We start from the raw sequence: 15,019 nt of genomic DNA, 5'->3' as shown, positions 1-15,019 counted from the left end.
TGACTGATGGCAGCCCATTCTTGCATAATCAATGCTTGGAGTTTGTCAGAATTTGTGGGTTTTTGTTTGTCCACCTGCCTCTTGATGATTGACCACAAGTTCTCAATGGGATGAAGGTCTGGGGAGTTTCCTGGCCATGGACCCAACATTTTGATGTTTTGTTCAACGAGCCACTTAGTTATCACTTTTGCCTTATGGCAAGTTGCTCCATCATGCTGGAAAAGGCATTGTTTGTCACCAAACTGTTCTTGGATGGTTTGGAGAAGTTGCTCTCGGAGGATGTGTTGGTACCATTATTTATTCATGGTTGTATTCTTAGGCAAAATTGTGAGTGAGCCCACTCCCTTGGCTGAGAAGCAACCCCACACATGAATGGTCTCAGGATGCTTTACTGTTGGCATGACACAGGCCTGATGGTAGCGCTCACCTTGTCTTCTCCGGACAAGCTTTTTTCCAGATGCCCCAAACAATCGGAAAGGGGATTCATCAGAGAAAATGACTTTACCCCAGTCCTCAGCAGTCCAATCCCTGTACCTTTTGCAGAATATCAGTATGTCCCTGATGTTTTTCCTGGAGAGAAGTGGCTTCCTCGCTGCCCTTCTTGACACCAGGCCATCCTCCAAAAGTCTTCGCCTCACTGTGCGTGCAGATGCACTCACACCTGCCTGCTGCCATTCCTGAGCAAGCTCTGCACTGGTGGTGCCCCGATCCCGCAGCTGAATCAACTTTAGGAGACGGTCCTGGTGCTTGCTGGACTTTCTTGGGCACCCTGAAGCCTTCTTCACAACAATTGAACCTCTCTCCTTGAAGTTCTTGATGATCCGATAAATGGTTGATTTAGGTGCAATCTTACTAGCAGCAATGTCCTTGCCTGTGAAGCCCTTTTTGTGCAAAGCAATGATGACGGCACGTGTTTCCTTGCAGGTAACCATTGTTAACAGAGGAAGAACAATGATTTCAAGCACCAGCCTCCTTTTAAAGCTTCCAGTCTGTTATTCTAACTCAATCAGCATGACAGAGTGATCTCCAGCCTTCGTCAACACTCTCACCTGTGTTAACGAGAGAATCACTGACATTATGTCATCTGGTCCTTTTGTGGCAGGGCTGAAATGCAGTGGAAATGTTTTTTTGGGATTAAGTTCATTTTCATTGCAAAGAGGGACTTTGCAATTCATCGCAATTAATCTGATCACTTTTCATAACATTGTTGAGTATATGCAAATTGCCATCATAAATACTGAGGCAGCAGACTTTGTGAAAATTAATATTTGTGTCATTCTCAACTTTTGACCACGACTGTATATCCACAGTAAAACGAGTCCTATATCGACATAACCTGAAAGGTCGCTCAGCAAGGAAGAAGCCACTGCTCCAAAACCGCCATAAAAAAGCCAGACTACGGTTTGCAACTGCACATGGGGACAAAGATCGTACTTTTTGGAGAAATGTCCTCTGGTCTGATGAAACAAAAATAGAACTGTTTGGCCATAATGACCATCGTTATGTTTGGAGGAAAAGGGGGAAGGCTTGCAAGCCGAAGAACACCATCCCAACCGTGAAGAACAGGGGGTGGCAACATCATGCTGTGGGGGTGCAGGAGGGACTGGTGCACTTCACAAAATAGATGGCATCATGAGGAAGGAAAATTATGTGGATATATTGAAGCAACATCTCAAGACATCAGTCAGGAAGTTAAAGCTTAGTCGCAAATGGGTCTTCCAAATGGACAATGACCCCAAGCATACTTCCAAAGTTGTGGCAAAATGGCTTAAGGACAACAAAGTCAAGGTATTGGAGTGGCCATCACAAAGCCCTGACCTCAATCCTATAGAAAATGTGTGGGCAGAACTGAAAAAGCGTGTGCGAGCAAGGAGGCCTACAAACCTGACTCAGTTACACCAGCTCTGTCAGGAGGAGTGGGCCAAAATTCACTCAACTTATTGTGGGAAGCTTGTGGAAGGCTACCTGAAACGTTTGACCCAAGTTAAACAATTGAAAGGCAATACTACCAAATGCTAATTGAGTGTATGTAAACTTCTGACCCACTGGAAATGTGATGAAAGAAATAAAAGCTGAAATAAATCATTCTCTCTACTATTATTCTGCCATTTCACATTCTTAAAGTAAAGTGGTGACCTAAAACAGGGAATTTTGACTAGGATTAAATGTCAGGAAGTGTGAAACTGAGTTTAAATGTATTTGGCTAAGGTGTATGTAAACTTCAACTGTACACATACATACATTTAAATACATATACATACATATATAGATACATATCCTTTTTTAAACTATATTTCCCTTTATTACTTTCCAACCCCACCACCCCTTCCCTAATTGGAGTAAACTAGTGAACAACAATGCATAGGCCTCTACTTCCAGCTTATACGTACTATATACATTTTATTCTAGCAACTTTTTAGCATGTGGTTCATTACAGCCTATTCTCATTTTCTGAGGAGGAAAATGTCTTGTGTTGAACAAATGACATTTCTTTCATGAGCAAATGTAATTTCTATCACAAAACTTGCCTCTATTTGCATCACCTTGTTCCTCCCTTTGTTCTGCTTCCACAGTGATCCCTCTAAAGACTCAGCTGGCCTACAAGATTCTGGAGCGCGGTCGCATGTGCTTCTGGCTGCAGGCTGAGCACATCTCTTCTGCTGTCACCTACAAGTTCTTTGCAAACAACAAGGAGCTCTCAGCAACTGATGTACGATTCACTTCCTTATTCCTGTCAACACTAAAGTGACACATTGTCTTTGTCCAAAATCTGTCCAAAATGGTACCCTATTCCCTAGTGCACTTTTGACACCCATTCCTTATTTAGTGCACTTCTTTAGAAACCCTTTTCTGATAAAGTGCACAACTTCTGACCAGTGCCCTAGGAGACTAACCCTATGGGGCTCAGGTCAAAAGTAGTGCACCATACAGGAAAAGAGTGTTGTTTCAGACACAACATGCACAGACTATTTGTTTTCTCTTTGTACTAGACATTCTACTCTCTCATCACTATGTATGGCATGAATAGCCTTTTTAAGCCAAGACTAGAGTAGATCACACAACATAACCACATTATTGGATTCGCAACATTCACTCAGTAAAGTCCTCTCCTGTAAACTTTCTTGGTGTCTTCTTCTCTGTGTCCTCAGCCAAATCATGCGAGTCACAACGTGGAGACCGGCATCATTGAGTTTGTGCTGGATCATTTCACAGAGGATAGCGAGGGTACCTTTACTGTTCAGATCGAGGATGGAAAAGCCAGAGGCCAGTCCTCTCTGGTGCTTATCGGAGATGGTGAGTGCATGTCTGCTGTGGGGGAGTTGTATTACTCTAATCCAGGGTGGGCTCCATGAGGTATCCAGGATTTATCCCCTGTATCTCTTTGTTTGGGTTCTAGATTTCAAGGCAGCTCTTGCAGACGCAGAACACCAAAGGAGCGAGTACATCAGAGTGAAAGAGGGTAAAAGTTAAAAAAAATATATGCAATCCTCTAGTGTTTGTGAAATTCTTTTGAGTAATATTTAAATGAAATATGAATTTCAAACAGCCAGTACACTAAGATGATGATTAGGTATCATAATTATTTATTCCTTACAAAAGGTTCACATTATTTATCGCACCAGCAAATCCATAAGCCACCCATTGTTACAAGGATATTATTAGCAAAACAATGCATTAAAATGTGACCTTCATATGACCTCTCTCCCCCCCTCCCTCCCTCCAAAATCCCCCCCACCACCACCTCTCTCCCTCACACCCTCCCTCTCGCGCCTTCTGTCTCTCTCTTGCCCTATTTCCAGGCCCCCACTTCAGTGAGTTTTTGTCAGTCCATGTCGGGGATGACTGCTCTGTTGCACTCGTCTGCAAGGTAATTAAACATTCACCTTAAGTACAATTAGATTAGGCCAAGAGATTAAATGGAAATCATGGCATGAGTTATTGCTAATGCCAATCTAAACGACAAACACAGTCAGCATGATTCAGTTTAGTCGTTGTTCCCCTCTGTTGAGAGGCTTGATGACAGATGGTGTTGTTGTAGTGCAGTCATGCCTCTTTGTTTGGGCTGGTCCACCTCTCTGCGGGTCACGGGGTCTATTGTTTCATAATGCAGGTGGAGAATCTGAAGAAGGAAACAGTGCTGCACTGGTTCAAGGATGACGTTGAGATTACCCCTGAAGGGCCAGACAATCTGGCATCTGGAGCCTGCAAGCTTCCTATTTCCCTGGTAATGATATCACACAAACACACAGATTGAACAAACTACATATAATAGCAGTTGTTATGTGAACAATAGGCAGAAGCACAATGGAGTTCTTGAGACCCTGTAGTTTTGATAATAGGCTACAGTGAAGGACCTTGCCGTCTGGATTCCAGTTAAACTGGGTTAGGTGCATGTAGTCCCCTGTAGCTCAGTTGGTAGAGCATGGCACTTGCAACGCCAGGGTTGTGGGTTCGTTTCCCACGGGGGGCAGTATGAAAATGTATGCACTCACTAACTGTAAGTCGCTCTGGATAAGAGCGTCTGCTAAATGACTAAAATGTAAATGTAAATTCAGACTAAATCTCAAGGCAGCCATTGAGAACAGAATTGATGTTGAATACAATTCTGAAGAGGTCTATGGCTTTCCATTTTATCAGCAAACATCTAGACACAATCAGGCCAAGCAAGAGTCAGACAGACGTCTTTGTCGCTAGTACTACTATATATCGACCTTGTTTGTGTTGAAGGAGGGTATTATCCGCCTACACGCTCATGCAGTCAGTTCCTAGGGTAATTGTTGGCTTTATACAATAAGACAAGACAGAAACACAGCCACCAAAACATTTGGTGAGCATGTAAGAGAAGTCAGAGAAGCGGACACTGATGCAGTCAAGGTGAGTTTTGACTCTAGGAGCACCAGCCATTTATAGGAAACAAGAGGAATAACCCTGAGGGGAAGAAGACGAATGCCTCTTTCCTCAGTAGAGCACCGCTGTCATAGAAACCAGTCACATCCAATGATGTCATTATAAATAATCACACCCTGCAATCTTGCTTCGCCACTCATACTCTGTCCTCACAAAGCTATGAGATGGTAAAAGGTTACTCTGATCCTGTGCTTGACATACAGTCGCATGTTTGATTATGCTCATCAAGTGGCCACATGTACAGTGCCTTCAGAAAGTATTCATACCCTTTGACTTATTCCACATTTTGTTGTGTTACAGCCTGAAGTCAAAATTGATTAAACTGATTTTCTTTCTCACTCATCTACACACAATACCCCAAAATGACAAAGTGAAAACATGTTTTTCGAAATTTTAGCAAATGGATTGAAAATGTAATACAGAAATATCTAATTTACATAAGTATTCACCGCCCTGAGTCAATACATGTTAGAATCACCTTTGGCAGCGATTACAGCTGTGAGTCTTTCTGGGTAAGTCTCTGGATTGTACAGTATTTGCACATTATTCTGTTTAAAATTCTTCAAGCTCTGTCAAGTTGGATGTTGATCATTGCTAGACAGCCATTTTCAAGCCGATTTAAGTCAAAACTCTAACTTAAATCGGTTCCCACCCAGAAACATTTAATGGCGTCTTGGTAAGCAACTCCAGTGTATGTTTGGACTCCAGTGTGAATTTGTCTCCCAGTGTCTACAATGCTATTTTACAGTAAACAAATTGACAACAGACTTTCAGCTGTTGCATATCACTTACACAAATGACTGATGATTGACTGAGAGGAATTGATGAAAAAAAGATTGTGGGGGCTGTTTTGTTAGACTTCAGTGCGGCTTTTGACATTATCGATCATGGTCTGCTGCTGGAAAAATGTTTGTGTTATGGCTTTACACCTCCCGCTATATTGTGGATAAAGAGAACACAGAGGGTGTTCTTTAATGGAAGCCTCTCCAACATTATCCAGGTAGAATCAGGAATTCCCCAGGGCAGCTGTCTAGGCCCCTTACTTCTTTCAATCTTTACTAACGACATGCCACTGGCTTTGAGTAATCCCAGTGTGTCTAATAATAATAATAATATGCCATTTAGCAGACGCTTTTATCCAAAGTGACTTACAGTCACGCGTGCATACATTTTTTTGTGTATGGGTGGTCCCGGGGATCGAACCCACTACCTTGGCGTTACAAGCGCCGTGCTCTACCAGCTGACCTACAGAGGACTGCAGCTACAGCGGTCTATGTATGCGGATGACTCAACACTATACACATCAGCTACTAGAGCGACTGAAATTACTGCAACACTTAACAAAGAGCTGCAGTTAGTTTCAGAATGGGTGGTTAGTCCTAAATATTTCAAAAACAAAAAGCATTGTATTTGGGACAAATCATTCACTAAATCCTAAACCTCAACTAATTATTGTAATAAATAATGTGGAAATTGAGCAAGTTGAGGTGACTAAACTGCCTGGAGTAACACTGGATTGTAAACTGTCATGGTCAAATCATACTTAATAGAACAGTAGCTAAGATTGGGAGAAGTATGTCAATAATATAGCACTGCTCTACCTTCTTAAAAGCACTATCAACAAGGCAGGTCCTACAGGCTCTAGTTTTATCGCACCTGGACTACTGTTCAGTCGTGTGGTCAGGTGCCACAAAGAGGGATTTAGGAAAATTGCAATTGGCTCAGAACAGGGCAGCACGGCTGGCCCTTGGATGTACACAGAGAGGAAACATTAATAATATGCATGTCAATCTCTCCTTGCTCAAAGTGGAGGAGAGATTGACTTCAATACTACTTGTATTTGTGAGAGGTATTGACATGTTGAAAGCACTGAACTGTCTGTTTAAACGACTAGCACACAGCTCAGACACCCATGCATACCCCACAAGACATGCCACCAGAGGTCTCTTCACAGTCCCCAAGTCCAGAACAGACTATGGGAGGCGCACAGGACTACATAGAGCCATGACTACATGGAACTCTATTCCACATCAGGTAACTGATGCAAGCAGTAGAATCAGATAATAAAAAAAAAAGATAAAAATACACCTTATGGAACAGCAGGGACTGTGAAGCAACACAAACATAGGCACAGACACATTTCTATTTATTTTTATGTCACCTTTATTTAACCAGGTAAGCCAGTTGAGAACAAGTTCTCATTTACAACTGCGACCTGGCCAAGATAAAGCTAAGCAGTGCGATAAAAACAACAACACAGAGTTACATATGGAATAAACAAAACGTAGAGTCAATAACACAATAGAAAATCTATATACAGTGTGTGCAAATGTAGTAAGTTATGGAGGTAAGGCAATAAATAGGCCATAGTGCAAAATAATGACAATTTAGTATTAACACTGGAATGATAGATGTGCAGAAGATGATGTGCAAATAGAGATACTGGGGTGCAAATGAGCAAAATAAATAACAATGTTAATAACAATATGGGGATGAGGTAGTTGGGTGGGCTAATTACAGATGGGCTGTGTACAGGTGCAGTGATCGGTAAGCTGCTCTGACAACTGATGCTTAAAGTTAGTGAGGGAGATAAGTGTCTCCAGCTTCAGAGATTTTTGCAGTTCGTTCCAATCATTTGCAGCAGAGAACTGGAAGGAATGGCAGCCAAAAGAGGCATTGGCTTTGGGGATGACCAGTGAGATATACCTGCTGGAACGCATACTACGGCTGGGTGTTGCTATGGTGACCAATGATCTAAGATAAGGCAGGAATTTGCCTAGAAGTGATTTATAGATGACCTGGAGTCAGTGAGTTTGGCAACGAATATGTAGTGAGGGCCAGCCAACAAGAGCGTACAGGTCACAATAGGGGTAGTATATGGGGCTTTGGTGACAAAACTGATGGCCTGTGATAGACTACATCCAATTTGCTGAGTAGTGTTGGAAGCTATTTTGCAAATGACATCGCTGAAGTCAAGGATCGGTAGGATTTTATGAGGGCATGTTTAGCAGCATGAGTGAAGGAGGCTTTGTTGTGAAATAGGAAGCCAATTCTAGATTTAACTTTGGATTGGAGATGCTTAGTGTGAGTCTGGAAGGAGAGTTTACGGTCTAACCAGACACCTAGGCATTTGTAGTTGTCCACATATTCTAAGTCAGACCCGCCGAGAGTAGTGATTCTAGTCGGGCGGGTGCAAGCAGCGTTCGATTGAAGAGCATGCATTTAGTTTTACTAGCGTTTAAGAGCAGTTGGAGGCCACGGAAGGAGTGTTGTATGGCATTGAAGCTCGTTTGGAGGTTTGTTAACACAGTGTCCAATGAAGGGCCAGATGTATACAAAATGGTGTCATCTGCATAGAAGTGGATCTGAGAGTCACCAGCAGCAAGAGCGACATCATTGATATACACAGAGAATAGAGTCGGCCCGAGAATTGAACCCTGTGGCACCCCCATAGAGACTGTCAGAGGTCCAGACAACAGGCCCTCCGATTTGACACATTGAACTCTATCTGAGAAGTAGTTGGTGAACCAGGCGAGGCAGTCATTTGAGAAACCAAGGCTATTTAGTCTGCCAATAAGAATGCGGTGATTGACAGAGTCAATAGCCTTGGCCAGTTCGATGAAGACGGCTGCACAGTACTGTCTTTTATCGATTGCGGTTATTATATCGTTTAGGACCTTGAGCATGGCTGAGGTGCACCCATGACCAGCTCGGAAACCAGATTGCATAGCGGAGAAGTTACGGTGGGATTCGAAATGGTCGGTGATCTGTTTGTTAACTTGGCTTTCAAATACTTTTGAAAGGCAGGGCAGGATGGATATAGGTCTGTAACAGTTTGGATCTAGAGTGTCACCCCCTTTGAAGAGGGGGATGACCGCGGCAGCTTTCCAATCTCTGGGGATCTCAGACGATATGAAAGAGAGATTGAACAGGCTAGTAATAGGGGTTGCGACAATTTCGGCAGCTAATTTTAGAAAGAAAGGGTCCAGATTGTCTAGCCCAGCTGATTTGTAGGGGTCCAGATTTAGCAGCTCTTTCAGGCCATCATCTATTTGAGGAGAAGCGGGGGCGGGGGCGGGGGGCATGGGCAAGTTGCAGCGGAGGGTGCAGAGCTGGTGGCCGGGGTAGTGGTAGCCAGGTGGAAAGCATGGCCAGCCGTAGCAAAATGCTTATTGAAATTGTCGATTATCGTAGATTTATGGGTGGTGACAGTGTTTCCTAGCCTCAGTGCAGTGGGTAGCTGGGAGAAGGTGCTCTTATTCTCGATGGACTTTACAGTGTCCCAAAACTTTTTGGATTTAGTGCTACAGGATGCATATTTCTGTTTGAAAAAGCTAGCCTTTGCTTTCCTAACTGATTGTGTATATTGGTTCCTGACTTCCCTGAAAAGTTGCATATCGCGCTGGCTGTTCGATGCTAATGCAGTACGCCACAGGATGTTTTTGTGCTGGTCAAGGGCAGTCAAGTCTGGGGTGAACCAGGGGCTATATCTGTTCTTAGTTCAGAATTTTTTGAATGGGGCATGCTTATTTAAGATGGAGAGGAAAGCACTTTTGAAGAACATCCAGGCATCCTCTACTGACGGAATGAGGTCAATATCCATCCAGGATACCCGGGCCAGGTCAATTAGAAAGGCCTGCTCGCTGAAGTGTTTTAGGGAGCGTTTGACAGTGATGAGGGGTGGTCGTTTGACCACGGACCCATTACGGACTCAGGCAATGAGGCAGTGATCGCTGAGATCCTGGTTGAAGACAGCCGAGGTGTATTTAGAGGGTCAATTAGTCAGGATGATATCTATGAGGGTGCCCATGTTTATGAATTTAGGGGTTGTACCTGGTAGGTTCCTTGATAATTTGTGTGAGATTGAGGGCATCTAGTTTAGATTGCAGGATGGCCGGGGTGTTAAGCATATCCCAGTTTAGGTCACCAAGCAGTACGAACTCTGAGGATAGATGGGGGGCAAGCAATTCACATATGGTGTCCAGGGCACAACTGGGGGCTGAGGGGGGTCTGTAGCAAGCGGCAACAGTGAGAGACTTATTTCTGGAAAGGTGGATTTTTAGAAGTAGAAGCTCAAACTGTTTGGGCACAGACCTGGATAGTATGATAGAGCTCTGCAGGCTATCTCTAGAGTAGATTGCAACTCCGCCCCCTTTGGCAGTTCTATCTAGACAGAAAATGTTGTAGTTTGGGATGAAAATTTCTGAATATTTGGTGGCCTTCCTAAGCCAAGATTCAGACACTGCTAGAACATCAGGGTTGGCAGAGTGTGCTAACGCAGTGAATAACTCAAACTTGGGGAGGAGGCTTCTGATGTTAACATGCAAAAAACCAAGGCTTTTACGGTTACAGAAGTCAACAAATGAAAGCGCCTGGGGGGTAGGAGTGATACTGGGGGCTACAGGGCCTGGGTTAACCTCTACATCACCAGAGGAACAGAGGAGGAATAGAATAAGGATACGGCTAAAGGCTTTAAGAACTGGTCTTCTAGTGCATTGGGTACAGAGAATAAAAGGGGCAGATTTCCAGGCGTTGTATAATAGATTCAGGGCATTATGTACAGACAAGGATATGGAAGGATATGAGTACAGTGGAGGTACACCTAAGCATTGGGTAACTATGAAAGAGATAGCATCACTGGAGGTACCGATTGAGCCGGTCTCCGCGTGTATGGGGGGTGGGACTGTCACGCTCTGGCTCCGGGACTGTGTATTTTGAGCCAGGGTGTGTTCATTTGGTTGTGTTGTATTTGGTTGTGTTTCATTGTTTGGTCGTGTGACTCCCAGTCGGTGGTGACGAGTGTCAGCTGTCGGCTCGTTGTCTCTGATTGGGAGCCATATTTGAACTGTCAGTGTTCACCTTAGTGTTGTGGGTTTTTGTTCCGTATTCAGTCTTTGTCACTGTGGACTTCACGTATCGTCATTGTTTGTTGTTTTGGCATTGAGTACTTTAATTTAATAAAGTCATGTTCACTCAACGCGCTGCGCTTTGGTCTCATTCGTCAGACGATCGTGACAGAAAAACCCACCAAGATGGGACCAAGCAGCGTGTCCAGGAGCCATCGCCAGGGAGATCCCTCACAGATCTCCTTCGCCTCCTGGACTGGGTCAAGCCGAGTGAGGAAGAGAAGGGCTTGACATTATGGCAGAAGGGCGAGAGGCTGGCGAGGGACATGGAGACCTGGTCCACGGGTAGGAGAGACGCCCCGAAAATTTTTAGGGGGGGGGCTCACGACGTCGGACCAGCGGGAGGCCGCGATAGAGCGGCCCAGTGGGTTGCCGGAGAAGGCCGCCGGGTTACGGGGGCCACTGGTCGAAGAGGGGATGGAGGAAGTGGAGGCACGGCGAGAGGTACTGGCGTGTGTTGCCAGTCCGGTCCGGCCCGTTCCAGATCCCGGTGTAGGACCAGTGGTGTGTGTCCCCAGTACAGTCCGGCCCATCCAAGCTTCCCGCACCAAGCCAGTGGTGTGCGTCGTCAGTCCGGCACGGCCCGTGCCTGCTCTCCGCGCATCAAGCCTGTGGTGCGTCTCGTCAGCCCGGCTCTGCCCGTTCCTGCTCTCCGCACCAGGTCTGTGGTGCACGTCGCCAGCCCAGTCCGGCCCATTCCTGCCACTCGTACCAAGTCAAGGGTGCGAGTCGTCAGCCGGATTCAGCCCATTCCTGCTACTCGCACCAAGCCAAGGGTGCGAGTCGTCAGCCGATTCAGCCCATTCCTGCTACTCGCACCAAGCCAAGGGTGCGAGTCGTCAGCCGGATTCAGCCCATTCCTGCTACTCGCACCAAGCCAAGGGTGCGAGTCGTCAGCCTGATTCAGCCCATTCCTGCTACTCGCACCAAGCCAAGGGTGCGAGTCGTCAGCCGGATTCAGCCCATTCCTGCTACTCGCACCAAGCCAGGGATGCGAGTCTTCAGCCTGGTGAGGCCTGTTCCGGCTCCACGCACCATGCAAAGGGGTGCGTATCGTCTGCCAGGTCCGGTCCATTCCTGCCTCACGCCGCCAAGCCAGGGGTGCGCGTCGGCAGTCCTGATCCAGCTAGCTGGGTCAGATCGGACTGGGGGCACTACGGGGGGATTGTAGTAGGGTGGTGGTCAAGCCCGGAGCCGGAGCCGCCTCCGAGGAGCAATACCCACCCAGCCCTTCCCTATTTGGGGTGTAGGCGCGGTCGGAGTCCGCGCCTTTAGGGGGGGGGTACTGTCACGCTCTGGCTCCGGGACTGTGTATTTTGAGCCAGGGTGTGTTCATTTGGTTGTGTTGTATTTGGTTGTGTTTCATTGTTTGGTCGTGTGACTCCCAGTCGGTGGTGACGAGTGTCAGCTGTCGGCTCGTTGTCTCTGATTGGGAGCCATATTTGAACTGTCAGTGTTCACCTTAGTGTTGTGGGTTTTTGTTCCGTATTCAGTCTTTGTCACTGTGGACTTCACGTATCGTCATTGTTTGTTGTTTTGGCATTGAGTACTTTAATTTAATAAAGTCATGTTCACTCAACGCGCTGCGCTTTGGTCTCATTCGTCAGACGATCGTGACAGGGACAAAGGAGCTCTCTGAGGCTGGTTGAGCGGAACTTGGGGCTCTACAGTGAAATTGTATAATAAAAACTAACCCAAACAGCAATAGGCTAGGCATATTGGCCGCAACCGGGAGAACAATGGGGCGGCGCACAATTGGCCCAGCGTCGTCCAGGGTAGGGGAGGGAATGGCCGGCAGGGAGGTAGCTCAGTTGGTAGAGCATGGCGTTTGCAACGCCAGGGTTGTGGGTTCGATTCCCACGGGGGGCCAGTATGAAAATAAAAAAGAATAATGTATGCACTAACTGTAAGTCGCTCAGGATAAGAGCGTCTGCTAAATGACATAAATGTAAATATTGACATGGGAGAGAGGCATAACGCAATCACAGGTGTTATTCGAGAGGGCTAAGACAACAACTGGTAATGGCGCCGAAAGTTTGGGCTGAGGCTAAACAGATAAACAGGATGGGGTACTGTGTAAAGGAACAGTCCAGCAGGCATTAGCTGTGTAGCTGAGTGATCATAAGGTCCAGTGAACAGCGCTAAGTAAGTCCTAGAGCAGTTCGTAGGCTGCTACAGCACAGGCGAGCAGGAGGCACGGCTGTTGATTGCACGTGCTAGCGAGCCGGGGCTAGCAGATGGATCTTCGTGGTCGTCGCAACGGGAAGCCTGTTGAAACCACATCAGACGATTACATCAGCAGACCAGTCGTGATGGATCGGCGGGGCTCCGTGTCGACACTAGGAGATCCCGTCCGGTTGACAGAGAGGTAGATAGCCGGGAGATGGGCCTGGCTCGAGGCTAGCTCTAGGCTAACTGGTACGTTGGGACAGTGGTGATTAGCCAACAACAGCCATTCGGTTGCAGCTAGCTAGTTGCGATGGTCCGGTGTTAAGGTCCAGTGATTCAGTGATTCCGGCAGAAAATCCGATATGCTCTGGGTCGATAGCACGCTGTGCAGACTGGCTGATAATTGTCCAGGCTAGAGCTGGCTGGTAGGTAGTGCAGGCCACGGACAGTGGTGAAGACCGCTAACGGTGGCTAATAGCAAGTAGCTAGTTAGATGGCTAGTTTCAGCCGTAGGTTCTTGATAAAAATAAAGAAATAATAGAATCCGTTCCACATTGGGTGAGGTGGGTTGCAGGAAAGTATATTTAGTTAAAGGATGGAAAGTGAGAGAGAAATATATACGAAAAAACTAAAAAGACTGGCTATTTACACGAGGACATAACAGAATACACAACCGCACTACAACGCCATCTTGGATTAAGCGCCACATGCATACACACACGATAACATATGCACTATACACATACAGTGGGGAAAAAAAGTATTTAGTCAGCCACCAATTGTGCAAGTTCTCCCACTTAAAAAGATGAGAGAGGCCTGTAATTTTCATCATAGGTACACCTAAACTATGACAGACAAAATTAGAAAAAAAAATCCAGAAAATCACATTGTAGGATTTTTAATGAATTTATTTGCAAATTATGGTAGAAAATAAGTATTTGGTCAATAACAAAAGTTTCTCAATACTTTGTTATATACCCTTTGTTGGCAATGACACAGGTCAAACATTTTCTGTAAGTCTTCACAAGGTTTTCACATACTGTTGCTGGTATTTTGGCCCATTCCTCCATGCAGATCTCCTCTAGAGCAGTGATGTTTTGGGGCTGTCGCTGGGCAACACGGACTTTCAACTCCCTCCAAAGATTTTCTATGGGGTTGAGATCTGGAGACTGGCTAGGCCACTCCAGGACCTTGAAATGCTTCTTACGAAGCCACTCCTTCGTTGCCCGGGCGGTGTGTTTGGGATCATTGTCATGTTGAAAGACCCAGCCACGTTTCATCTTCAATGCCCTTGCTGATGGAAGGAGGTTTTCACTCAAAATCTCACGATACATGGCCCCATTCATTCTTTCCTTTACACGGATCAGTCGTCCTGGTCCCTTTGCAGAAAAACAGCCCCAAAGCATGATGTTTCCACCCCCATGCTTCACAGTAGGTATGGTGTTCTTTGGATGCAACTCAGCATTCTTTGTCCTCCAAACACGACCGAGTTGAGTTTTTACCAAAAAAGTTCTATTTTGGTTTCATCTGACCATATGACATTCTCCCAATCCTCTTCTGGATCATCCAAATGCACTCTAGCAATCTTCAGACGGGCCTGGACATGTACTGGCTTAAGCAGGGGGGACACGTCTTGCACTGCAGGATTTGAGTCCCTGGCGGCGTAGTGTGTTACTGATGGTAGGCTTTGTTACTTTGGTCCCAGCTCTCTGCAGGTCATTCACTAGGTCCCCCGTGTGGTTCTGGGATTTTTGCTCACCGTTCTTGTGATCATTTTGACCCCATGGGGTGAGATCTTGCGTGGAGCCCCAGATCGAGGGAGATTATCAGTGGTCTTGTATGTCTTCCATTTCCTAATAATTGCTCCCACAGTTGATTTCTTCAAACCAAGCTGCTTACCTATTGCAGATTCAGTCTTCCCAGCCTGGTGCAGGTCTACAATTTTGTTTCTGGTGTCCTTTGACAGCTCTTTGGTCTTGGCCATAGTGGAGTTTGGAGTGTGACTGTTTGAGGTTGTGGACAGGTGTCTTTTATAC

General features: G+C 45.9%; 1 protein-coding gene across 1 annotated transcript in view; it reads left to right on the top strand.

The window, feature by feature from the left end:
• LOC121575270 (myomesin-2) overlaps nt 1–15,019 on the top strand; it is a 43,603-nt gene that overhangs the window by 17,041 nt on the left and 11,543 nt on the right. Inside the window, exons 24-28 of the mRNA XM_041888247.1 lie at nt 2,574–2,710; nt 3,150–3,294; nt 3,398–3,460; nt 3,801–3,868; nt 4,112–4,225. Coding sequence (XP_041744181.1) covers nt 2,574–2,710; nt 3,150–3,294; nt 3,398–3,460; nt 3,801–3,868; nt 4,112–4,225 — 527 coding nt within the window. The remainder of the gene's footprint in view (nt 1–2,573; nt 2,711–3,149; nt 3,295–3,397; nt 3,461–3,800; nt 3,869–4,111; nt 4,226–15,019) is intronic.

The sequence above is a fragment of the Coregonus clupeaformis genome, chromosome 1, assembly GCF_020615455.1.
Source record: "Coregonus clupeaformis isolate EN_2021a chromosome 1, ASM2061545v1, whole genome shotgun sequence".
Taxonomy (NCBI): domain Eukaryota; kingdom Metazoa; phylum Chordata; class Actinopteri; order Salmoniformes; family Salmonidae; genus Coregonus; species Coregonus clupeaformis.
This window is presented reverse-complemented; position numbering and strand designations above follow the sequence as displayed.